Source organism: Drosophila innubila (genome assembly GCF_004354385.1).
Source record: "Drosophila innubila isolate TH190305 chromosome 3L unlocalized genomic scaffold, UK_Dinn_1.0 0_D_3L, whole genome shotgun sequence".
In the NCBI taxonomy this organism is placed as follows: Eukaryota; Metazoa; Arthropoda; class Insecta; order Diptera; family Drosophilidae; genus Drosophila; species Drosophila innubila.
Window position 1 is genome coordinate 21,753,358 of NW_022995376.1, and position 25,898 is coordinate 21,779,255.

General features: G+C 38.8%; 7 protein-coding genes across 8 annotated transcripts; 3 read left to right on the plus strand and 4 right to left on the minus strand.

Annotated features, from left to right (window-relative positions):
* Window positions 1-431: 431 nt before the first annotated feature.
* On the minus strand, window positions 432-1,949 carry LOC117787755 (vacuolar protein sorting-associated protein 26C). Its single transcript, XM_034626361.1, has 3 exons — window positions 1,804-1,949; window positions 989-1,745; window positions 432-626 (listed from the first exon to the last, which is right to left on the minus strand). Exons 1-3 carry the CDS (start codon window positions 1,867-1,869, stop codon window positions 505-507), a joined length of 945 nt encoding a protein of 314 aa, XP_034482252.1. The 5' UTR covers window positions 1,870-1,949; the 3' UTR covers window positions 432-504.
* A 209-nt stretch (window positions 1,950-2,158) lies between these two features.
* Window positions 2,159-3,563, plus strand: LOC117787753 (28S ribosomal protein S31, mitochondrial). The gene is made up of 3 exons (XM_034626357.1): window positions 2,159-2,268; window positions 2,331-2,798; window positions 2,852-3,563. Exons 1-3 carry the CDS (start codon window positions 2,231-2,233, stop codon window positions 3,501-3,503), a joined length of 1,158 nt encoding a protein of 385 aa, XP_034482248.1. The 5' UTR covers window positions 2,159-2,230; the 3' UTR covers window positions 3,504-3,563.
* On the minus strand, window positions 3,524-9,846 carry LOC117787748 (E3 ubiquitin-protein ligase mind-bomb). The gene is made up of 5 exons (XM_034626353.1): window positions 9,439-9,846; window positions 7,101-8,357; window positions 6,000-6,455; window positions 3,949-5,487; window positions 3,524-3,878 (listed from the first exon to the last, which is right to left on the minus strand). Exons 1-5 carry the CDS (start codon window positions 9,697-9,699, stop codon window positions 3,738-3,740), a joined length of 3,654 nt encoding a protein of 1,217 aa, XP_034482244.1. The 5' UTR covers window positions 9,700-9,846; the 3' UTR covers window positions 3,524-3,737.
* A 667-nt stretch (window positions 9,847-10,513) lies between these two features.
* LOC117787750 lies at window positions 10,514-12,210 on the minus strand. The gene is made up of 3 exons (XM_034626355.1): window positions 11,653-12,210; window positions 10,905-11,593; window positions 10,514-10,845 (listed from the first exon to the last, which is right to left on the minus strand). The coding sequence occupies exons 1-3, from the start codon at window positions 12,143-12,145 to the stop codon at window positions 10,738-10,740; spliced, it is 1,290 nt and encodes a 429-aa protein (XP_034482246.1). The 5' UTR covers window positions 12,146-12,210; the 3' UTR covers window positions 10,514-10,737.
* A 615-nt stretch (window positions 12,211-12,825) lies between these two features.
* On the plus strand, window positions 12,826-16,853 carry LOC117787749 (serine/threonine-protein kinase tricorner). Its single transcript, XM_034626354.1, has 5 exons — window positions 12,826-13,609; window positions 14,659-14,868; window positions 14,933-15,039; window positions 15,100-15,584; window positions 15,655-16,853. The coding sequence occupies exons 1-5, from the start codon at window positions 13,130-13,132 to the stop codon at window positions 15,747-15,749; spliced, it is 1,377 nt and encodes a 458-aa protein (XP_034482245.1). The 5' UTR covers window positions 12,826-13,129; the 3' UTR covers window positions 15,750-16,853.
* A 1,201-nt stretch (window positions 16,854-18,054) lies between these two features.
* LOC117787721 (deformed epidermal autoregulatory factor 1) lies at window positions 18,055-23,308 on the minus strand. 2 transcript variants are annotated; one of them, XM_034626321.1, is made up of 4 exons: window positions 22,823-23,308; window positions 21,272-22,055; window positions 19,710-20,341; window positions 18,055-19,650 (listed from the first exon to the last, which is right to left on the minus strand). In XM_034626321.1, exons 1-4 carry the CDS (start codon window positions 22,955-22,957, stop codon window positions 19,480-19,482), a joined length of 1,722 nt encoding a protein of 573 aa, XP_034482212.1. In that variant the 5' UTR covers window positions 22,958-23,308; the 3' UTR covers window positions 18,055-19,479. The 2 variants fall into 2 exon arrangements, with proteins under 2 accessions (XP_034482212.1, XP_034482211.1); XM_034626320.1 differs by having other exon boundaries at window positions 21,263-22,055.
* Window positions 23,309-24,157: 849 nt separating this feature from the next.
* LOC117787233 (acidic fibroblast growth factor intracellular-binding protein) lies at window positions 24,158-25,735 on the plus strand. Its single transcript, XM_034625703.1, has 8 exons — window positions 24,158-24,202; window positions 24,262-24,340; window positions 24,403-24,721; window positions 24,782-24,889; window positions 24,946-25,078; window positions 25,134-25,234; window positions 25,294-25,548; window positions 25,610-25,735. Exons 1-8 carry the CDS (start codon window positions 24,200-24,202, stop codon window positions 25,686-25,688), a joined length of 1,077 nt encoding a protein of 358 aa, XP_034481594.1. The 5' UTR covers window positions 24,158-24,199; the 3' UTR covers window positions 25,689-25,735.
* Window positions 25,736-25,898: the final 163 nt, after the last annotated feature.

Consider the following 25,898-nt stretch of genomic DNA (forward strand, 5'->3'; position numbering starts at 1 on the left):
ACGCGAGGAGCATTATTTCAGTAGAATTGCCCAAGGTGGAGTTTGTTTTGGCAGCTGCTGCAAATTGAAAGATAATAATCAGCTCAGAAACAAAAGATGGCGGCATCTCAAGCAATGCGAATGTACAATTATTGATACCTATGTGTTTATGTTTGTATATATATATTGTCATATATTATTGATTTGTTAGGTTGTGGATCTATTAGAAAGCTAATTCTAATACAACTATTAAATGATGCTACATTTTTAAAAGTGTAACTATTTTCGTAACCCTTTTTAGGTGAGTTTTTAATATAATTAAACAGTTAAATTCAAGTTATATGTATGTAAAATAGTTCTACAGATGAATTCCACACATTTTTACAATTTACTTTTATTCTAATTCGGTTTGTTTTTTAAATCAATAAGTAAAATTCATTAAAAGATGGGAGATTTTTTATTAAATAATTTTGTGTTTTTAAAATTATATGTAATATTCACATTTAGTAGCTTAAATCGATTTAATCAGCGACCCGCGGTTGTTATTTTGCTTGGCAATGGTCCTGTGGCGCGTTTAAGAACTATTTTAAAATTCTCACTGACGCTGTGATCCTCCTTGAATAACACCACCAAATTGAGCTCAAACTCTGTAAGAATAGTCATTAAATACAAAGTCTTTTAATAAAAAATAATTGTATACTGGATTCTAACGGCTATAAGCTTTTATATGTTTCGGTTTTGAAATATCGGTTCAAAAAAATGTTCAAAATATGTTATAGATCAATTGTCAAATTAGGAATAATATTCAAAATAAGTTTGAAAATACGATAACTACATTAACCGTATACCACCGGGTACTAAACGGTTATCTCGGATTAAACAGCTTTGGTTCTTAATTTTAGATATTAGAAAATTTGTTTAGGTACGTATTCAGTTTCGGTTGCTAATTTCAATCGCTTGTTACCGGTTGTCGTTTACGGTTTTATCCGTGATTTAAAACTTAACTTACCAATTTTAAAGTTCTTCGTTAATAGTGTAGGGCATGTAAAGAGGCGTGGCAGCACCATATAAATTGGTATTTCGAGCTTGGGCATCACATTTCCGTCGGCAATTTGTATGGTTTGCACCTCAGTGGCATCCTTGGAGTAGCCTTCGTCGCAGCCACAGGTTTCCACACGCACTAGCTGCATTTCAATGGACTTTATTGGCGCTTCCGTGTGCTGCACGGTTAAGCTGCCAGTAATGGGCGTCGTTACACAGGATTCGATGCGATCCAAGCGACCAGTGATTAGAAATCTCGGCATTGTTACACGCTCCTTGGCATTACTCATGCTCAGGCTGAACGGCACAGGTCGAGCAGCCTCATCCCCGAGGGGCAAGGGTTTATATTGCAAACAAAACTGCTGCACTTTCTGCAGGGATTTACCCAGAAAATTGCGCTTCACATTCACGTCACATTTTAGCTGATAATTGATGCTGATGAAGACGCCATGATAAGTTTCATATAATTTACGTGGTTCCTTTTTGCACACCAGCGGCAATTCAAAATGAAATTCGGAATTGCCAGCTCCTAGTTTTCCCGGCGCCGACAGCTCCAGGCTGTTCTGTAGCAATGTAATGGGCTTAACGGAATTATAGAAGGCATCGAACAGTCCGACAGTTTTACTGCTTAGCTGCAAATTGACGACACCATCGAGTGTTAGCAGAATTCCATCGTGTTTGGTTTCAGTTGGGCACTGAAATTGCACGCATCCTATCAGCATGTCCTATAGAAATTGATTTATAGTTAATGCCAACATTACTTTCAGCTGTTTACTTGCTTACATTCTCGTAATACACTTTGTTTTCACGTTTCAACTTTATTTCAAAGTTAAAGGCGTTTCCACTCATCTTGCAGTTTTGCCGAAACGGTTTGTTTACTTTTTTTTCATAGGGTAAAAAGATTTTTTTGTTTTGGTTTTTCAGGTGGGGTACAGTCCTGCCAACTTCTTTTAATAGTCATGTCGCAACAAAAAAACGGGCTGGCAGGTTTGGCTCGCCCATTTTCATATTTTGATCAAATTTCAAAATGGGTGACATTCGATATATTACTGAATTTTTTATTTTATTAAATTAGAACAAGTTGCCAGATCATGAAATTTCTGTAGGGTGACAGTCCCAATTAGAACAAGCTGGCAACTCTGCCTAGCTGTTTACGCAAGGTGCCCGAAAAGATTTTGTTTTTCGAAAATTGTGAAAGAAATTGGCTAAAATGTTGGCACTGCGCAGCACACAAAAGCTTAATATACGGTAAGCTCTCTGCCTGATAGTACAAGTAGCTGTTGTGTTGAACCCGTGTTTTATTTAAACAGTGCATTGCTGCCGGCTGCTTGTAAAAACGTGGGACTTGTTAGCTACTCCAGCTCCTCCCAGTCCAAGGATGACGATGGCTCCTCCTCCTCCGACGATGAGAAGAAGACCAAGAAGCAGCGAAAACCGACAGAAACAACTGCGGAAACAGCGGCACAGCGTTTAAATCGTTTGTTGGGCAGCATGCAAATGCAATCCAATGACCAACTGACGGCCACGGACTTTCCACGCCCCGGCGATGCGAATCGGCGACGTAGAGAGATGCTCAAGCAGGATACTGCCACCAAGGATGTCATCACAGCAGCTAAGAATATTGCCAGCATGCTGGGCACAGGCGAAAGTGACAAGAAACAAACCGAATCCGAGTTGCTTGCCAAGCTGCTGGGACACAACTTGGAAGATGCGCCACAAGGCGATATCAAGAGTACAACAACTGAAGATGCAATCCCAGAAAAGGATTTGAATTTGAGGTAAGTCTGCATAGTTATTAAACCGTAGATCTCATTAAAATTTGTAATTTCAGCGAGTTAATTGTTGGCATGAAGATTGATCGTCGCCAGCAGCCACAGCACGAGGAGCACACTCGTGGCGAGTATGTGCGACGCACTCTGGCATCTCGCCCCAAGTCCAGATCCGATGATGGCAGGCCACAACGTCCTCAACGGCATATTAAACGCGAGCCGGAAGTCTTTACGGGCAGCGTCAATTTGTACGGAAGTGAGCCGTTGGGTATTTTCACCAAAGGTTCTATAACCTTGCTGGATTCACCGGACATGCTGACAACTTGGTCATCGCTAAGCGAACGTGAACTAAAACTACAGGCGGCGCATCCACCTGCCAATCATTTTGAGCAAATGATGCAATGGACATCACAGGGTAAACTTTGGCGTTTTCCCATCGACAACGAGCAGGATCTGAAGGAGGAAGCGAACGTCGACTTCTCGGAACACATCTTTCTCGAACAGCATTTGGAAGGCTGGTGTCCCAACAAGGGGCCCATACGTCATTTCATGGAGCTGGTCTGTGTGGGACTCTCTAAGAATCCCTATGTAACGGCTCAGGAGAAGAAAGATCACATACTATGGTTCCGTGATTACTTTGAGGCCAAAAAGGATATACTCAAGGATCTGATGAGCAAGGAGAGTGTCGATAAAATGAAGAGTGTAACTGCTTAATTTGGGACGTTTGTGAAATATTTGTTAAAAATATATTATTTTTTGCTTTATAAGACGATATATGCTCGTATATATGTGTGTATACATATTTATCAGAATGTCTATACATAATCTGTATGTATATCTGTAGATATTCGCTAAATAATACTTAATTTAAGGCCGATTCGCATGCAAAATGTGCTTGGAGATTGTGCGCGGAATGTGTGCCAACAATGGATATTGATATGTTGTGCTTCAGAATAACAATATGCGCTTCTCCACTGTCTTGCGGCATATGGGGCATCCCTCAATTTGATCACCGCACATCTGGCAGGTGCCATGTCCACATAGAAATACCATATTCTTGATCCGATCGAAGCAAACGGGGCACATTGTCTGCAGCGGAGAAAATCAATAATATTATTGGATTCAGTAGTTTGGCATTTTCCATAGATTTGCAACTCACCTGCTCCTTGATGTCCTGCAATTGTTGCTTCAGTTTCTGCACATCGTCCATTTGGAAATTGTTGACATTGGATGGTGCCAACATGCCCGATGCTGGCATATTATTAACGTTGGCTGCCGTTGCTGCCGCAGCAGCCAATAAATTATTCTGGCTATTCAATTGATTGCTGCTGCTGCAGCTGCCGCCTGCCACCGGGGTGACCACCGTGTTGTTCATGGCCACGCTATGTCCGGAGGTGTTGACACACGGCGGCTCAATGAACTTCTCCTCGGTTGTGATGAGGCAAGCGGTGCCGGCAATGGTTACCTTTTCAGCGGTGCCATTGCCACCGCAGCAGAGGGTGAAGGATAACATTTCATCGATCTGGGTGCGACAGAGGACGCACTTCTTCATTAGTGCACTGCAATGCTCGCAGGCAACCATGTGGCCACAGGGACGAAAGAAGACGGCGGCACGTTTATCCGAGCAAACAAGGCATTCATCAATCTTCTCACGTGACGAGACCGTCTCCCGGCAAATGAGGCACTTCTTGACACGAGGAGCACAAGTCTCACAGCAGCAGACATGACCACATGGCTTGAAGACCGTATCCCGCTTGGCATCCGAGCAGACGAGGCATTCCTCCAGGCTGGTTGGCTTATTGTTGTTGTTGGCATTGCCAACGTTGGTGGAATTCTTGCTGTTGCTGCTGCTGCTCTCCACGTGCAGGGACTGCGCCATGTCCGTGCTGATGCCGTTAATGCCAAAGGCGCTGCCCGAGGCTACAGTATTGAGTGGTATATTCGCTGTGGCCGACTGATGCATACCAGCAGTTGCAGTTCCCGCTGCCGCTGCACTTTGAGCACGAGCACGTGCATTGAGACTTGTGCCAGCCACATTTCCAGGCAACTCGGCATCATCCGTTTTACGCTCATTATAGCACTTCAAAAGAGTCTTGCAGAGGTTCGGATCAGGGCACAAATCCAACGGCGTTTGCAGTTTTCGGTTCTTGAGTGTCAAGTCAGCTCCATTGGCGGCCAGAAAGCAAGCAATCGATGCGGATGCCTTTTTGTTGTTGGCATTGCGAAGACCCATCAACAACTTGCCAAAGCCCTCCACATCCTGCAGTTGCTTCAGCTGCGACAGCGTATGATGACGCAGTGCCTCATGCAGCGGCGTATCGCCATCCTTATCAGCAATATTCAAATCGGCGCCATCCTGCACCAATAGCTTAACAATCTGGACATGTTGACGCTCCACGGCCAAATGCAGAGCCGTCTGAAGATTCACATTCTGTCGATCCATGTTGGCCTTGCCCATGTGGACGAGCAGCTCGGCGATTTCCACATGATTATTGAGTGCCGCCAAATGCAATGCGGTGTAGCCATCATCCTTCTTCTCCTCCACAATCCATGGACGATTCGTTTTAGTCAAGAGTATTTTCATGGCGCTGGGATTACCCTTAAGCGCAGCATGATGCAGAGCATTAAATCCATTATTATTATTTAAAGTTATGTCAGCGCCAAAGTCCAAAAGCAGCGACAGCATCTCATCGTGCTCCTGGAAAGGAAAAGACATTTTTAACAGGCATCGTAACAATTATAGTATTAAAATAAAATTGTAATTAACAAATATATGTTTGATTTTCATTATAAATGTTGATATTAGTTCTTTTTTATTTTTATAATAAACATAAGAAATAATAAAATTTAAATATTTATTAAAAAATGCATTAAGTAACTCATATTTTCTACTCTTTAAAAATATATAGTTCTATTTAAAGAATCTTTTTATTTATTATAGAAATTTTTTGTAAATAACTTTTGAAACCTAAGGTGTATTAATAATTCCTATATATTTTTTGTAATACAAATTTAAAATGCGAGTTAAGTTTACGTTTTATAATCAAAATTGCAAATAAAAATTTGTACTTTTTCAGTTTACCCTATTTAAAATAATGAATATCTGTGACCCTATCATTTATCCAGATAATTTTATAAAATCAACCTTTATTCAGCGTTCTCTGAATTTTAATAATAATAGGCTTTTACCACCTATAGGCTTAAACCCACCTTTGATATGGCATCGTGTAGTGGCGTATCGCCCTCGGAGTCCTGCAAACTGGGATGACAGCCCAGCGTGAGCAGCGTCTTGACCACATTCAGATGTCCCTTGTTGACGGCAATGTGCAGCGAGGTCTGACGACGCTTGTTGCGCGCATTCAAATCCGCTCCAGCCTTGGCCAGAATCTCAATAACAGCCGCCTCATCCCCAAAGGCGGCATGATGAACAGCTCGATCGCCGTCCTTGTCCTCGATTTCCACATCGACAGCATGACGCAACAGCACTTGAATGACCTCAATATGACCATTCTGACTGGCCGCCTGCAGGGCCGTGTGACCAGCAAACACTCCATTCACATTCACCTCGGGCACGGCTCCGCCACTGGGACTGCCAGCAGCTGCGGCAGCTGCCGCACTGGACGTGGAGGGTTGTGCAGCGCCAGCCAAGTACTCCTCGCAGCGAGACTACAAAATGAGAGTGGAATTAACAAAGAACCAGATAGAAAGGTTATTTTTGGCACGCCCAAGATTTGATACCCCTAAAAAATATTCTTTTATTTGTTGTGACAAAGTAATGCAAGCTTAAAGTCTCGAAAAAATAACAAACATCAGAATCAAATTTAAAGTGTCGTTTGATGCTAATTTAAACTAATTAATACTATTTTACGACTGATCGTTCGTATGATGTAATATCAAATTCATAATCTGTGACAACAAAGTTAATTATACTTTAGGTCGTTTAACTACTGATCGTTCCTATGACAACTATAAGATTTGCAGTCTGATTTTAACTAAATTAAGTTATGATTTACAGGAAAATACGAAATACGCTTTTAGTAAGTTTGGTTGAGATGTCTTAAGAAAAAGCAAAGTTTATCATACTTAAGATTGAGTTTCGACCGATCTTTCCTATAGATTCTATGTAATATAATAGTCTGATTTCTACCAAATTTGATCAGAATAAAAACTATAATAACAAACACAAAATTCTTTAAAATAAAGAGACTAGTTTGCTTAGAAACAGACTGACAGACGTATTCACTATTCTTGTAATTGGTTTGCCAATTCTACTCCAGAGTATAATAATTGTGGGATAATTGTGCAACTCACGGCAAATCCATTGGCAGCTGCCTTGACAAACTCCTCGGTGGCATCACCAGATACATTCGGTTCAAAGAGTTTCTTTAGAATGGCTGACAAGCGTTCTCCACTGGGAATCACCGGAGCACAATTGCCATCGCCGGCGGCACCAGCAGCAGCTCCAGCAGCACCGGTGGAGAGCACCTTGCAGACAGCGAGCGGATTGTATGTCCAGGATGTGTTGCCCACCTCCACTTTGAGGTCATTGTCATGGTACACTTGCTGAACGCGTCCAATTTTACCCAGTGTCAGTTGCATGGCATCTGCCCATTCACCATGTCCACGCTGCAGCATCTTGATGCTCTCCACGTCCGAGCAAATCTTGACGATGTCGCCCACTTGGAATTCGGGCGGTGCTGTGGTTGGCGACGATACCTTGGTGAGCACAGCGGGATTGAAGGTCCAACGATTGCCCGAATTGTAGGCAACGACAATATCATGATCCTCATCGATGCCAACAACCATGCCCGCATTGCTGAGGCATTCGAACATGCCATCTGTCCAGCCGCCGTGTCCATGCTGCAGAGATTGCACTATCTCCAAGTCCAGATCCACTGTGACCTTGTCGCCAATCTGAAAGCCATGCGGTCCCTTGCCCGGCCCGTTCTCGCCCAGAAGCGGCAAATGATCACGATATACATTACTGCCCTTGGCATCGTTCACCACCTTCAGATCGGCCATGCCCTCAAAGCCCACGCGATACAGATTCTTCGAGCCATTATCCCAGATGACATAGGCGGCGGAGCGCGGTGAGGCGGATGACCAATCCTGTATCTCGTTAACCTTGCCGCGACGTCCAACGCCACCATCCTGATCCTCCCACTGCCAATCGACGCCGCGAACTACACGGGCGCCTGGAAAGATGCCACGTGCCAGGACCTTCTTGGACTTGCGACGCGGCTCGAGCATCGCACGCTCCCCGCCCGGCGTGCTAATCCTATAGAAACGATGCCGCAAATGATGCTTATCGCCGTGATAACAAATGGAGCACAAATCGTAATTGATGCACTCGGCGCACTTCCAGCGTATGCCAAAGATCGGCTGCTGTCGGCAAGTATCGCACATGGTGCCCTCATGCTTGACGCCCGTCGGAGCGCTGTCCAAGATGCGCAGGTCATAGGCGCCGGCACAGCGATAATTGGCAGCGGTGCCATTGTCCCAGACAACGACAACCTCCTCGGCGGACTCGAAGTTGCGCACGGTGCCCACGTGTCCCTCGCCGCCATCCTGTCCAGAAATAAACAGGTATATTTTAATATTATTGAACTAAAACTCACGCCACCAAATAACAGAGAGAGCGCGAGAGACGGAGGGCGAGTGAGTGAGACAGTGAAACTCACGCTAATCACAACGCGAAAATTATAATTAAAGCGCATTTGCTTCGTCACACTAATCGGATGCTACTCGGACGCTCCGTTGTCCGCAATCAACTAACTGTCGATGCATCTGTTAAGGGTGCAGTCGATGCGTTGCACAATCTTGTCATCGATCTCCAGAGATCGACCCCAAGACACCTCCGTCTAGGTCAGTGTCAATAAAATAATGTACAAAACACCGCTGGGCAAACAATTTTCGAATCTTAAATACCTTACGATACATGAAAATACATACTCTTTTTACATTATTCAATAAATTAAATTCAAAATACATAAATATAAATTTTACTATATGTACATAAATCCGGCAATTATTTGAGACTTTGCATTAAAGTAGTTAATAATAAAAATTTAAGTTAAAAACGAGTTTTTTTGGCTTGGATCTATAAAAATTGAAATCAACTTGTATATTTTTTTTTCTTTTACAAAATTGTAGAAAAAAACAATAGTACTATACTTTTATACTTGTTTAATTAATAAAACATATAGAAATTGCATAAAAATTTAATGCAAATGATTTAAAACAACCAGAGTTTATCTATAAATCTATTGCAAATGAATTAAATACAGATTTCACTATACGACAAATTTAACAAATATAAAAATGTAATTTAATTTAAGTTCAAATTACGCAGTTATCACTGTGCGCCTAGCTAAAGACAAAATTAATTGTATAAACTTGTGAATTTAATAAAAACACAATTAGTTTGAAATGTATAGAAGTTCATCTTAGGCAGCTTTTACTGTACGCGTAGCTAAGCTGAAGACACAATCGTTAAACTTTATGCCCCCAAACACACAACACACACACACGCACACATACTCATACATACGGTTGTTATTACAAACTCAGGGACACTTTAATTTTATTTTATTGAATTGGTGTCAATTGATAGGCAATTTCTATATATTTTAATTTTGCGTTAAATTACCTGCTTGTTCCACTTCCAGTCGGGACCACGAATTACACGCGCACCAACTCCCTCCATGGAGAATCTTCGAGCGACTGCCGCGGCTGAGCCAGCAGCAGTATTTCCTCCACCTCCACCGCCGCCACTGCCCCCGTTGCCCACACCAGCTGTCACAGTGCTACCTCCGCTGACTACCACACCCACCGATGTGGCTGAAGATGCTCCACTGGCAGCGGCATTTGTTGAGTCTTTGGCCGCCGTTAACGTTGCGGCACAGGACATTATCGGGTGTCAGCCACACACTTTGCCTATTTAAGCACAATTTAATGCTTTATCTAAACAATTAATGCTAATTTTTTTCACTTTTCAGTGGGGCACAAAAAAATGTCTTGCAGACAATTTCAGTGCGAGTGCAATGCAGAGTTGCCAGCTAACAATGCACAAACTAGTGCAAATTCCGCGTTTGCTGGGTTTTAATAATAATATTTTTATTGCAATTATTGGTAAACTCGTATAAAAAATTTTTGTTTGAGTACAGAAAATAAAAAATATAAAACAAAATCGCACAAAAAAAAGTAAAATTGTCGCGACGTCTTTTAAATTGGGGCTGCCACCATACAGAAATTTCCCGATCTGGCAGCATGTGCTAATTGGGGCTGCCACCCTACAGAATTTCCCGATCTGGCAACTTGTTCTAATTTAATAAAATATAAAATTTAGTTGCAACTTTGAAAATTTGACTGAATTGAAATTTTTCTTATTTTTGAAGCTAGAATTTTTTAAATTTTTGCAGAATTTTTGTTGGAATTTTCTCGATTTTATGATATTTTTTTTTTTTTTTAGAATTTAATTTCTAACTTCTCTTGACGAGTTTCAAACCTTCATTAATATTTAGATATATTTTTTTTCGAATTTCGAATTTTAAATTTTCATCAAAATGTTAATTAATTTCAAATTGGCATTTTAAAATTTGCATAAAAAATTTAAATTTTCCAGTTTAACATCGAAATATATCGATAGTTTCTATGTTACTCGTTGCCCAGCACTGAATTCCGTTTAATTCAAATTTTGGTTAAAAATGAAGATTAAAAATTGCTTTTTAATTTGGAATATAAAATACTTGTAATTTATTTGAGAAATAAGCCTCAAAAATGGATTGGATTAAAAATTGATCACTTAAAGTGTGAAATAACAAGATAATTGAAATTATTGTGCACAATGCACACATTACATATCAAAAATGTGAGTATATACTTTGGTATAATTATTAATTATTGTGTATTGCAGAATGATGTGTATAATCGCATTGGATTCCATTGCCTACCGATCGAATTCCGGCTCATCGCTATAATAATGCTCACTAGAACGCATGCCTTGACTGCACTCGAAGTACAGTATAAGCAATTTGGACGCATAATCAGCTGGCAGCTATAATTGAATTAAAATTGATTAAAATGCCTGTGCAACTTCGACAAATATATACTCACTTTTTCCATTATGTCGTGCCTAATATCTGTAGCAGCCGCATATAGCTCCAGTGGCTGATTTGTGTGGCGTTTTACCAGAATGTCGAGCATATCCACGATGAATGCATCTGTTATGCCCAGGCAGTAGCAAATGTTTAGATAACGCAACTGATCATTGTTTCGAATTAGATTCAATAGCTCAGTTTCACCAATATCGCGAGCACATTGCACTGACAAACACTCCAGTTGAGTTAGATTCCCCAGCAGATTGATACAGCGATCGTTACGCGGCTTACAAACAAGCCATTTCAGGGACTTGATGGTGCCAATGTGTTGAGCCTGATCCTCGTCGATCCATTGCTTGCGATGCAATATCAGATATTCCAAATGTGGTGCACATTTGTTGGCTAGCGTTTTGAACAAGCGCGTCTTTTGATTATCCGGGCAATAAAGTTGCAGATATTTTAGATACGGAAATAGTGTAAGGGCAGTGAGTTCAGCATCACAATCCTGAAAGGCAAACTTCTCCAGCTGCTGGCAATGGGTGGCCAGTTGTTTTAGCGTTTGTGTCGTCAGAAATCTCTTCGCATTGCGCAGCTGTAGTGTACGCAGACTCCTTAGCGATCTCGTGATGGTAATAAAGTCTGAGGGCGTCACCTCATCGTACAATTGCAACTCCTCGAGATTGACAAAATAGCGAAGTTCTTGCACTACAAGTTATGTGAAACAAATCAAAATAAACAAAATGATTTATAGATGAATTACTCACGTTCCCGACGATCAAAGCACTCCAGACCAAGGTTTTGTATATAAGGCAAGCGAAACCGCATGGATTTGATAAGATCCTTACTGGTGCTTTTGTAATTGCGCACATACACCTTCCTCAAGGTGCTCAGCTGCAGCAAAAAGGGCTGCGACTTGGCAACTGTCGCATTTCGGAGTGTGAGGCTCTCAAGGCGCACACAATATCTGGCCACCAATGGCAGAACCTGCAACGGATGGTCGTCATCGTGTTGGCACTGCAATCTTTTCACATTGCCACCGCACATCCACAGAAAGGCACGCCAATCATCTAAATTCTTTAGTTTAATATCACTGTCAACAATCTCTTCGAAGCGCCGGCGATGCAAATAAACAAATGCGTCACGAAATCTTCGACAGCACTGTGCAAAATGGACCTGATCCTCTAGGTTTGACAGCAGCTTGAATATCAACAGCAAACAGTTAAAATTAATATCCGAAAAGTCGGTTGTACGCGCCATAATTCTGATAGCGCTCTAATTGTGAAAAACAAACACATAATAAATTTGCAACAAAAGGTAATTAACTATCAGCTGATTAGTGATGTATCGAATCGTTCCACTGTTGCAAACTTAGCTATTTTATAGCTAGCTTTGGCTATTTTCAAAGTAAATTTGCCAGAAAAGTTTTCAAATTGCTATTAGCTGAAAATCTGGCTTTTTTAAATACATATTCAGCTAAGTTTTGCTATTAATATTATTGGTAAAACTGTGCAAAACTCCTACAATAACAGATTTAACAGAAACAGCTAATTGTTTCCCCACACAACTTTAAATTCAGCATTATTATCGTTATCGGGCACGTTATCTAACATTAAAACAAAGCCATAGGTGGCGTATTTATGTTTTGCAAAACAGACTAAACGTGGCGCTACATGGATTTTTGTTAGAATTTTTTATCTAGAAGTAAATATAAAATCACTAAAAACTAATTTTATTTATCACATTTATTTTATCTTATTTCGAATAAAAATTCTGTAATTAAATTTAATACTATGGCAAATTTAAACATTTTTATGAATTGCTTATTTTGCAGTCGATAAGCAGCTGATTGCTGTAAGCAATCGATGCTTGGTCTGCCAATGGTCGATAATGTTATCGGAGTAACGATGGTCTCAACTTCTTATCAGAAAATGAGCTCATGCCATTCGATATATATTTATATGCATTCGATATATGGCTAGCATATCAACCCTACTCGCAATAAGAAAGAAAGACGATAACGAAACAAGAAAGAGGAGGCAGCAATTTAATAAATTACAAAGGAAAAAAGGCAATAGAATATTTTAAGCTGTGTGTGTGGTTTAAGCAAGTGTACAATTCGTGCAAGGACAGTATAGCCCACGATACACACACACACACACGCGAGAGGAGCAGCAGCAGAAGCAGCAGCATACAAACACAACACAGAGACACACAAACACACAACACACACACACAGTTTAGATGATGAGCAGCAGAACGGACACGGACGGCTCCTCCATACGTTTCAGCGATCACACACTGGACAAAGCCACCAAGGCCAAGGTGACGTTGGAAAACTACTACAGCAATTTGGTGACACAATACGGCGAACGCAAACAGCGACTGGCCAAATTAGAGGCACAGCTGAAGGACGAAAGTTTGACAGAGTCGCAACGCCAGGAGAAACGCTTACAACATGCGCAAAAGGAGACGGAGTATTTGCGCCTCAAGCGATTGCGTCTCGGTGTGGAGGACTTTGAGGCATTGAAAGTCATTGGTCGCGGTGCGTTCGGTGAGGTGCGTTTAGTGCAAAAGAAGGACACGGGACATGTGTATGCCATGAAGGTGCTGCGCAAAGCGGACATGCTGGAGAAGGAGCAAGTGGCTCACGTACGCGCTGAGCGCGATGTTCTCGTCGAGGCCGATCATCAATGGGTGGTCAAAATGTACTACAGTTTTCAGGTAAGTGTGACGCCCATTCACAACAAATCCAGTCACCGTCGCAGTGCAATCGCAGTCACAGTTCCCAATCCCCAGTCATCATCACAGTTGAAAATCAATAAACCAATACAAGCGCAAAAGCGCTTGCCAAATCATATGGCCTGCGCCATTGTGGTTGTCGTTGTTGTTTTGATTTGTTCTCTTGGTGAAAGTTTTCGCATACATGCAAAGTCACACATACACAGAATTACATACATATTATATGTTAACACCCAGCAGAACTGTGAAGCGTGCAAAACGTACTGAAATGCACATGGCACACACACTTATGGACAAAAGTATGGGCCATGGTACTGGTTGTCTAATAAAAAGTTACACAATTTAGACGACAGGCGTAAAATGTAAATTTTTCAAAAAATTATTATCATTTTTATAGGGTTACTTCCTAGTTTTAGAAATAAAAAAGAAATTGCAAACTTCGTAACTATTATGTGAAAAATTAAAGCAGAACTTCATGACATGGGCAGTCGAAATTTATATTTTTTTATTTAAACTAAAAAATTAACGTTTGGTTGTTTTGTTTTTAGGCAGGAATCGTAAATAATTATTATATTTTTCCTTATTTTATAACTCAAATAAATAAAAGGAATACACATAAAATTTAAAAGAATAACAGCAGAATGATTCATTTAAATTTCTGATTGTTATAATTTTGTCATTAATGTTAAGTATTAATTTTATGTAATATTATTAAAATCTGAGCGATAAATAGACATTTCATGTCATCAAAGATAGAGTTTATGTTTAATAATTTTGTTGCATGTTCTTTTAAAAGAATCCAAAGGAATCAGACAAGTCAAATAAAATATTGAAAATAATCCATTATTTTCACTTGAGTCATCGCGTAGTGAATAGTAAATATATTTGAGCAAAGTCATCATATAATCATTATTGTGTAATTTTTATAATATAGCTTATAAGAATTACTTTTCCTGCGTTTAAGTTAATTTTAATTTTAATTGCTTGATTCAACTAATGTTTTTTTTTCACATTTTGACAATTAACAACAGGACCAGGTCAATTTATATTTGATAATGGAATTCTTGCCTGGCGGTGATATGATGACACTTCTGATGAAAAAGGATACGCTATCCGAGGAGTGCACACAGTTCTACATAAGCGAAACTGCGTTAGCGATTGACTCGATACACAAGCTCGGTTTCATACACAGGGACATTAAGCCGGATAACTTGCTGTTGGACGCGCGAGGACATCTAAAGGTAACCAGAGATTCCTTTAAGAAATACTTTTATATTTAACTCATTAATTATTATGGGATTATAGCTCTCCGATTTTGGACTGTGCACTGGTTTAAAGAAATCGCATCGCACAGACTTTTATCGGGATCTGTCGCAGGCAAAACCATCCGATTTTATTGGCACCTGCGCCAGGTGAGTTACGCTATATCAAATAAACAGAGTCTGGTAATAACAACATATATATTTTAATAGTCCCATGGACTCGAAACGGCGTGCTGAATCGTGGAAACGAAATCGACGCGCCCTCGCCTACAGCACAGTGGGCACACCCGATTATATAGCTCCCGAAGTATTCCTGCAAACTGGCTATGGACCCGCATGCGATTGGTGGTCACTTGGTGTTATAATGTACGAAATGGTTATTGGATATCCGCCATTCTGTTCGGACAATCCACAGGACACGTATCGCAAGGTGATGAACTGGCGCGAGACATTAATCTTTCCGCCCGAAATACCCATATCGGAGGAGGCCAAAGAGACGATCATTAATTTCTGTTGCGAGGCCGATAGGCGTCTGGGATCGCAGCGCGGTCTCGAGGATCTAAAGTCGGTGCCTTTCTTTCGTGGCGTCGACTGGGAACATATTCGTGAGCGCCCCGCAGCAATACCCGTGGAGGTGCGTTCCATTGACGATACGTCCAATTTCGATGAATTTCCGGATGTCTCGCTGGAGATACGTAAGTGACTGTAGTTATTTTTAATTGTTGAGCACTCGAATTAATTGTATTTTTTGTCTAATTTTTGCAGCATCAGCGCCAGTGCCGCAGGGCGGTGAAATTGCCAAGGATTGGGTCTTCATCAATTACACGTACAAGCGCTTTGAAGTGCGAAATTTGGAGTGAAGCTGCGCAGCTTGCCGGTTGCCACAGTTTGCCGCCATCACCGCCACCAACAACCCAACAACAACAACAACCACAATCACCACCACCACCACCAATAAAAACAAGCAACAAGAAATCACTCACAACACCACCAGCAGCATTAGCAGCATCAAAAGAAACCACAATTGCAATCGCAGTCTCTCTAACACCATCATCAAAAGCATTCTCCAACGCTAGAAAACTTAATTTTCCTTTTAAATGTCTTACCTACATGTGTATTTAAATACTATAGCTAACATTTGTGATTCCAAAAAAAAAAAAACAAAAACAAAAAACGAAACAGCAAGAAAAGTGAACAGCAAACAAACAAAAAAATAACGATATGTATTGTAAATGTTTTGAGCCTCAAATTAAGTTAGACGCTTATACTAACTAATATGCTCCACTGTGTATGTGTATGGCTTCGTTTAACACCGCCCAACCCATCCTGTCCCCTCTTGAATAACCTATTTGGCAATTGTTTATAATGATTATACATGTTTTTGTTTTTTCTTCATTGGGCAGCAGCGAAATTTGTTGATAAATTTCATGATAAATGTTTAAACACAATATTATTATTTAGACAATTGTGAAATGTTTTAAATTTAGGCACGTTATTTAATATACTTACACATATGTATGTTTTATATTTATTAATTATAAAACACACACACATGCGAGTTGTATGTATTACAAAGAACATAAAACTAAACAAAACAAAAAAACGAATATCAGCAACACACACAAATTAGTTACTAAACCAACAATAAGATGTATTTAAATGTCGGTTTCTTTCAGTGTACACAATCCCAAAAAAAACAAAGCTCCCTCCCATTACACTCTTACATAATTTAGTGTTTCTCTTGTAGTTATTCCTTAAAAGTTCTTCAAGTTTCGTGTGTTTTCGAACAAAACAAGTTATCGCTGGTAAAACGCAAGCAAATTAAATCGAATTATCTACTATATACAAAAAAAAAAAAAAATACAAATAAAATAGAAGAAAAAAAGGATGAGTAAAGAACTCTAAGCGAGCAAAACTTAAAGTAATTAAAAGCATACCTATAAATAAATGAAACGAGTAAACAAGTTTTAAGAAATTATTTTTGGTAATAGACTATAATAATAAGCATACTGATAATAATGCAAAAACGCAAAATGCAATAATAAATGAAACATGTGCATAATATGAACTAACAACAAATATTTCAAATGGCATTTTCATTACTTCTATTTAGTCATTATTTTTATTTAGTCATTATTTTTATTTAGTCACGTCTATTTAAATGTTTTGTATGTTGTTTCAAAAAGAGCGCTTTATTTGCTTATAGTTTTGTTTTGAAAGTGAAATCCGAAACAACATTATTTCGTTCCCTTTAACTTTAGAAACAGTTTAAATGACAATATACAATTTAAACTCAGGTGTTTATTAACAGTGTACATATAAAAACCATTAAATTTTTACAGATTAAAAAAAACATATAGCCAAAAAAATAGTCAAAACAGTCCTAATCAAATTACCGTGACGAAAGCATAAATATTTCTTCAATAACTTTGATTCTTAATCCTATTTTTCTTTATAGAAATCGTATGTGTTACTAATCACGAAAAATACACCTACTAATTTGTTTTCAAATTTTAGAGGATAATATCTAAAATGGGCTGGATCTGGAATTGGTTTAGAAGTAAATCTGACAATTAATGTACACTTCAAAAATTAAAGCAGATTTTAAAATAATAGTACATTTTGTGTTCTCATCGATATGTGCATGTTCAAAGATTTTTATGCTTGCATTTTCTGATGTGTGTATGTATTTTGCACATTATATGAGTAGTGGTTATAAAAAGATTTCTAAGAGTTTTTAACTATTTCCTGTTGATCAGTATCTATTAGCACTTTATAAACTTTAGTAGATTCGTACATTTGTTAACTTAATAAATTTAATGAATGAATATCAGCTCAATTAGATTTTACTTTTTACTTTGTGTCGAGAATTAGAAAGAAAATTAATCAAATAAGGTAAAATACGGAAAAAATATCAAAATTTTTAACGCCAAAGCAGAGCTAAGATTAGACGTTAAATAAAAAATGGTATGTTATCTTTTCGGAGCAAAATCTATTAGGGAACAGGTTTAAGAGCGCCAAAAAATATGCTACAATTTCTGCCAGCTGCAAGAATACTTACCGGAACAAATAACTAGGAAATTCTTGTTATTATCAAACATATAGAAAAGGAACTTAAAACACAAATCAATTCAACAAAGAATACGACAACAAGTAAGCGTTGTACATTTAAATGTATGTATATATTTTTCTTCATCATTTTTTCTTAAATCTTTTCAATCATCTCGCATTGATACTTCAGCACTCTTTCTCTGCTTGTGTGTGTGTGTTTAGGTGTATATGTGTGTGTTTGGGTGTGCTGTGTTGTTCTTCCGATAACGTTACAGACATCTGAGAACAAAGATTTCAAATTCGAATCGATAATGGATACGAATCATCATGATCTGTATAATCTGCTTTTTATCTGTGGGTCTGTTTCTGTGTGTGTCTCTTGTTGTATCTGTGTGAACCGGAATATATAGCTAGTTTAAATATATATATATATGTATATATATATATACTACATACATAAGTATATATGAATGTACTTGCATATGGACTACAGACTACTAGAAATTGTTACAGCTGCTTACGGAGGAGGGGACGTCAAAGAACTTTACAAAGGAAATCGGAAAACGACACTCAAAATGTACACACACAATTTATGTAAATTATTTATAATTAAAAATGTACGTCTGTATGCGTGTGTGTGTGTGTTTGTTTGCTTGTCTCTCTGTGTTCACATCGTTTTTTTTTTATTTTATTTTGAAATCTTTATTGGATGCTTGTAACGACGGGCAGTAGATCCATAGAAATTATAATCGTAAAATGTTAAAAGTTTAACTATGTGCTTAGTGTCTAATGAAAAATGTATACATAGACGAATATGTATTGTATTTCGGCTTAATCTGCTTAACTGCTTATCCCTCGCTTTTGGTTTTTTCCTTTTTGTTGTTTTACTTTGTTTTCTTTTGTTTTTGTTTATGCAAAAAGTTGTCAAGCAGAAAGGAAAATATGGAGAAAGGGACATTTTCGGGGGGTCCAGGATGAAGGGACGGGGGCGGAGGAGGAGTTCTACCGGTTGTGTTTATACTATGCGCTTTGCAACTATTTATAAATTTAATTTAAATTGAATTACAAGTTAAGTTGTTTTGTTATTTGTTTTTTTTTTTGTTGTTTCTTCGTTTTTTGTATCGGATTTTTTTCTGGTTGTATTCTATCAAATCGTAGCTAAAACTTTTCCATTTACGCTATGCCAAGTCGTCCTTCACATGGACACTTGCTTTGATTTATACGCTTGCTAGAATTATTTTCTGATTACTTTTTTGTTGCTTTTTGTCTACGTTCGATAGTAAAATGTATATATAAATATATATACATATATTTATATAGTTAATATGTACGTTTAAGAATTACATTATTATAGGACATAAGTCTAATTGGGAAGGCCTGCTAAGGATGAGGGGAAAAACTGGGCAGGAGCAGACTAATCTGATAGGTGCTATCGTTTTGGGAGTGCGGGTCGGGATGGGGAGACATTGGGACGTAGGGGCCTTGCATAATCATATATTAATTAGTAGTAAAATTTGTATGTACAATTCGTTACGTTGCTTAGGACTGATCATCGATCAATAACATGACCTGTTGCGTTGTCGTTTGTGGATTCCTTGCGCATTCCACCTGATGAGCATTCCAATCCTTTCGCTGGCAAAACTCCGAGCAATACGGCGTCTTTCGACACAGCGAACACTCGGCCAACGCTTCCCGATTACAGTTGGCGCACTATAGAAATGGGAAATCAGTTAGCAAATGGTCAAATACATAGAGTAGATGCTGCTTACTTTCTTTGCCGATATGATCTCGTTGCCATGCAATGAGCCCGATATGTTGGGATCATCCATGTCTGTGTGGACCTGGACACGCATCGCACTGACCGCCGCATCACGTTCCTTTTGCAGTACCTCGATGCGTCGCTCATAATTCTGTTTCATATCGTTGAGCAGGCGTTTAAAATCGCCGGTTGCCTTCACCATGGTGCAGTAGACATGCTCGATGTTCTTCATCGATTGACTGCTATCCAGGACGGCAATGGAGCCCGTATCGTTAATGTTAACCACAAACGTTTCACGCTCATACGGATTGCCCATTTGCGTCTGGTCAACCAGCTCGGTGGAGGTGTCTAAACTGTCATTGAGCGCCGCCCATGGTTCGTCCTTGGACGTTATATTATCTTCCGCTAAGAACATATTGCTCTCATCGACAACACTAGCGGCTGCTTGTTGCGTTGGGTCCACGTTGTTATTGTTAATGCTGCTGCCGCTTGTATTGTTGTTGTTGGTGTTGCTATTATTGTTATTATTATTATTGTTGCTATGCGTATTGCGTTTACGTTTGGGCCCAGGCTCTACATCGAGATCGGTTTGATTTCGCTTCCGTCTCTTATAGGGCGTAAAAAGACGCACAGGACCGGATGCTACAAGTATCCAATTAACAAATGGTGTTATTATGTTTGACAATTGTGGGAATGGTTAAAGATGGTAGGAAATAAATTACTCAAGAGTGTTAAAACAGTGTTAAAAGTGACAGTAGGAAATGACTTGCAACTGATTCAGTTTTTAAGAATGGTTCTGGAACAGTTCTGGGTTCGATTCGGAACCATTCCAATCAGAATCAATAAGAAATCATTATAAATGGGGGAAATCAATTGGAATTTAGTTTTGTTAAAGGAATAAGCAGGACTGCAAACCTCCAATATATTGAACACTTCTTCTTTTTTAATCCCACCTGTCACAGAACTAGAACTTCAGTTTGTAAAATAACTGGGTTCGATTCCTACTTAGCCTCGTTCAAAAATCATGTTATAACAATGAGAATTTAATTTAAAACTAAATAACAATGCATAAAAAAAAGATTTAAACTAATTTTTGATCTATTTATTATTTTATAATATTTCAGTCAAAGTTTTAAAAAATAGCGCATATAAAAAAGAGCAGGAATTTAATGTAATCCTTTTTTTCAAAGCAACCAATTTATTTTATTAGTTTTAATTGTATTAATTTTTTCAAGTCAATAAAATTATTTTACAAAGGATCTAAAATTTTTGTAGCCATTGTTTCAAAGTTTAAGTTAAAAGTCAAACAAACGAATTATTCTATTATTCCAATTGTAATAATTTTTCAATAATTTTTTCAGTTTAACATAAAATTAAAAATTATTTAAGAAATCGAACTTAAGATTGTGATTGAATTGAGATTTCATTTTACGATATTTTAAATGAAATAATGCATTATACAGGATTAACTGTGAGGACCAGTTTGCAGCCTTGCGAATACGAAGGAGGGAATAGATTGGTTAGGTCAGGGGATTTGTATTTTGTGAAATATGCAACTCTCACCTGACTCACCTGCTTCGTCGTCACAGCAGACTGTGCAACTGCAGTTGGTTGCGTGCGGCGTAAGCGTGCCCTCATCGATGAGGGATTGCAGAGATTTGCCGCCATATTTGATGGAGCGCTTCCAATCCTTGCTGGAACCACGACCGCAGACATGCTCAAATTCGCTGGGTGTATGCCATTTATCTTTATATTTAACACAGCGTCCTCGGCCGCCGGAACCAAGTTTGCTGCGATACAATTCGGCGCAGGTGGTTTTACAGCGTATCTGGAAGACCTCCATATGCTGTGTGCTGGATGTGGTTTCCGCCCAGCCGGTGGAGCCACTTGTGTTGCCAGCACCGCCACCATTGCCGCCGCCAGCAGCATGCTCGAGCGTTCCCATGCTATCATGGCTATTATTGCTACCAGAGCCATCGTGATTCAGTCCAATGGTATTTGTGGCGGTGGTATTTGTATTCCCAGCGCTGTTATTGCCGCTTGTCTGTGTCTGCTGTTGTTGTTGCTGTTGTTGCTGCTGTATGACAATCGTTTTGAGGTCACCGCCCATGCTGACCGTACTGCTGGACAGGTAACCATTGTTGTCGACGCACAGCATCGGTTTAAAGTGCGGCAACTGATCGGGGGTAATCACATTAAAGGCCGTGCCAGTTATCATTGAACCAATTGGCAGGGATACGGGCACTGATACAACACCGCCACCACCGCTTTGTTGACTGCTGCCGCCGCCGACGCCGCCTCCGCTGCCGCTATTATCGTTTGAGGAGGATGTGACCATGCGAACTTTCGTATCCAACTGCATTACCATAGCGCACATTACAGAGTTGCAGTCGCCGTCGTCGTCGTCGTCGCCGTTCGTTTTGTTTTTTTTTTTTTGGTTTTTATTTTGTTTTGCCGTCACATTAATATGCCACAAATGCCAACAACAATTGATGCATTCACAATTTAATTCATTTAACGTTTGAATTATGCGTTTTGTTGATTTTTCATTAATTTTTTACATGAAAGAAATCAAAGAAAATTTCGTTTGTGTAAGTAAACAACACAGCATGGAAAAATGAAAATCGGTATACACAACAATTTGCGCCACACAAATTCTGACGTTGTTGGAGTTCAGGGTGGTGGTAATGTTGGTATTGGAGATGGTGGCGGGCTTTAGCTTTACTACTGGCTCTGGCACTGTGGGCCGTGTAGGGCGAAAGCACCGCGCGCATTTTTGTTGCGCCGCCACCGCCTTCACCCCCCTCCTTTTGGACAAGCCACCCAAATGTTTGCCCGCCCCACTGTCACACACACACACACATACACCACACTTGTTCTCACTATACATACATACACACACACAGATGCTCACACATACATGCACAAGCTCAGAGGCAGCGCGTTCTACAACTGCGCGTTGGCTGCGCGGGCATCCAACGAAACGAGCGATGGATACGAAGCAAGGAATCAACGAAACCGACCAACGAAACGAAACGAACGAAGGAACGAAAGCACGAACCACCCTTGCCGCCAACGGCAAGTTGTTTTAGCTTTTTGTGTATGATTATTGTGTTGATTTACCTGATGATGATGATGGTGATTCTCTAATATGACCTCTTCTTTCACAACATCGCGCACGTCTTCGGTTAATGCGGCCAAATCTTTCACTTCACGTATTCTGCTCAGATGCAGCTCAGTTGTGGAATCCTGTTCCATTCTGCACCACAACAACACGATATAATTAATTTGCTTCTTCCTCTTCGCAGGATTCTATTGGTTTCCCTCTTTTGATGTTTGTTGGATATGAATGTGAAGTTGTTCATCGAATTGTTGCAATTGCAATTGGTCTACGACTACGACGTCTGTTTGTCTGTTGTCGTCGCTCGTTTTGTTGATGTTATTATTGTTGCGGCTGCTGTTGCGTTTGCAATTTGTTTGCGCGCACACCATTCACATTGAAATTGTATTGTGCACGTTGCCTTTGGATATTTACAGTTAATTTATTGTTGCAATTTACATTTTTTACATTTCTTAAAAATAGAGTTGTTTCGAATCGTTCAGATCAAGTTCAATTGAACTATTAACTAAAGTGAACGACCATCGTTCTTTTCGTTCGCGAGTCCAAATTATTGTATGCGGTGGCCAGTGCTGCCATATGTGCTATTATGGGAAGTGTCGCCAACTCAGCTTTTTCACGTCAAATATGCCATTTTTTTTAAGTCAAATTGCGGGAAAACAACGAAAACAGCGGGCAGAGGGAATTCTGTATTGTTTTTACATATAGTTTTTCGACTTTTTTCCCGTCAAAAACAGCTTTTTTTTCTTGAAAAAGTTGGCACCGCTGATTATGGGTAACATTTGATTAAAATTTAAATCGTATTGAATTTTAAAATTTTATTCCGAACTAGGGATGGCGATATCCGAAAAAGTGGCGATATTGCTTTATATAATAAAAAAAAAGTTATTTATTTATTACTTAAATATCGAAATTTTCGGATTATACCGATATTGATTGGAGTTATTTCATCAGACCACGATGATATTCATCGGGAAACATCGATAAGCTGGAAAATTAAAATTTCTGTTTATGCAAATTTTAAAATGCAATAACTTTGAAATTCAAAAAAAAATATATATATATTAATTTTAATAAAGGTTTGAAGCTCGTCAGCACAAGGGGAGACAAGTTAAAAATTTAATTCTAAAAAACAAAATATCATAAAATCGGGAAAGTTTCAACAAAAATTAAAAAAATTCTAGTTTCAAAAATAAGAAAAATTTCAATTTAGTCAAATTTTCGTAGTTGAAACAAAATTTTTTTTTTTAATTTGAATAAGTTTCCAGATCGGAAAACTTTGTAGGGTGGCAGCCCCAATTAGAACAAGTTGCCAGATCGGAAAATTTTGAAGGGTGGCAGCCCCAATTTATTAGATTTCTCTAATAATAATAACAAAAAACATGGTAAGGATTTAATAACAACTAAATGTTTGATTAAATATGTATTTATTATGCAATTGTAGGCTGATGTCGACGTGTTTATAAGCAACTACACGCTTGTGGATCCAGAAATCTATCAGCTATGGATCGAAGGCTTTTCGTGTACGTGTTCTATCATCGCCTTTGTGACCTCCTTATTCATTCTTGTTAACTTATTTCAAAAGCCAGCGAAGCCGTTTGCTACTTGAAACAGAAGGGATTTGGGCATTCTATGGGTGCACCGATTGATTTGATTGCATCCGATGTCTTGGATCATTATCGCACCTATTCGCTGATTGAACTTTATTTACATGCGCCCACTAAATTGATGGAACAATCCTGTTTTCAACTGGAACCTCAAACACGGGACCTTATCATTGAGAAATATTATTCAATTGATGATGTTGTGGCTCGAGAAATACTGGGCAAGAAGTTAACTTCACGCTATCGCAAGGACCTGGATGAAGTAGGGGAGAAAACATGCGTTAAACTTAAATCCTGTCGGTACGTATGTTGTGATTAATTCATATATTTTGTTACTAATATATGTTCAACATTCTTTAGCCGACAATTTGATAATGTTAAGCGCATATTCAGGGCTGTCGAGGAGCTGCCTGGCACGCTGACCAACAATATAAAACAGCATTTTTTTATATCCACCGAGCTGGCCAAGTGCGTAAGTCCATATTTATATATATTCATTTATTAAATTTCATTAAATTTGACAGAAAATATGCGTGTATAGTATTCTTGGCTTGTCTGCGCTTTGAAACATCGAAAAAGAAATTGCAATATTTGAGTTTTAGCGATTTGCTCACCTGCTCACACTCCATCATGATCTACTGGACCTACACTTATCAGGTATGTAATGTTGATACAATTGAATAGAGAAAGTATATACAATTTTATTCTTCAGCATACTGGACCCGAATACTATGATACGGAAATGGACAAGGAATTTCTGCTTGATTTACGTGAGCTTCGCTGCTTAATGGATAAGGAAAAAGAGATTAAACAGTGTGTGATTGAATTATATATAATTGTAACTATATTGTTAACACTTTTATATATTGCAGTCTTGTCTGTCTGCGTCTTAAACCAGTGCTGCTGGAACGTGCATTTCATGAATTGGATGGGAATTTCCGTTCATATTGGCGTGCATTAATTACCATTGCCTGCAATCTGCATCGTAATCGGGAGCTGCGGGATTTATTTGTCGATCTGTGCGACAAATTGATAGAACCTTGGCGTCAAAATGGCTGGAATCACGAACAGGTTAATAAATTTCTTTCCTCGATAACACAGAGTGTTCTCGATTTGGAAATATCCAGGTAAATCAAATTAAATCAACCTATGTATGTTTAATGTATATTGAATGCATTTGTCTTATAGAGATCAAGAGACGCGTTGCCTTTGGGATCGTTATATGCAGGTCATAACAATATGTTTAGATAAAATGTATCACATATAATTAAGTTTCGTTTATTGTATATAAAATGTTATATATTTATTTTAGTATTAAATTATATTTCATTTTTTGACTGCAGTCATAACAAATAAAAACAAAATTAAGTCGTCTTGCCTGCAGTAGATCTGTACCAAGATTTATTAAAATTAAAATTAATTAAATGTGTTTTTGTCAAAAAAAAAAAAATATATGCATACGTTATTTTGTCACAAC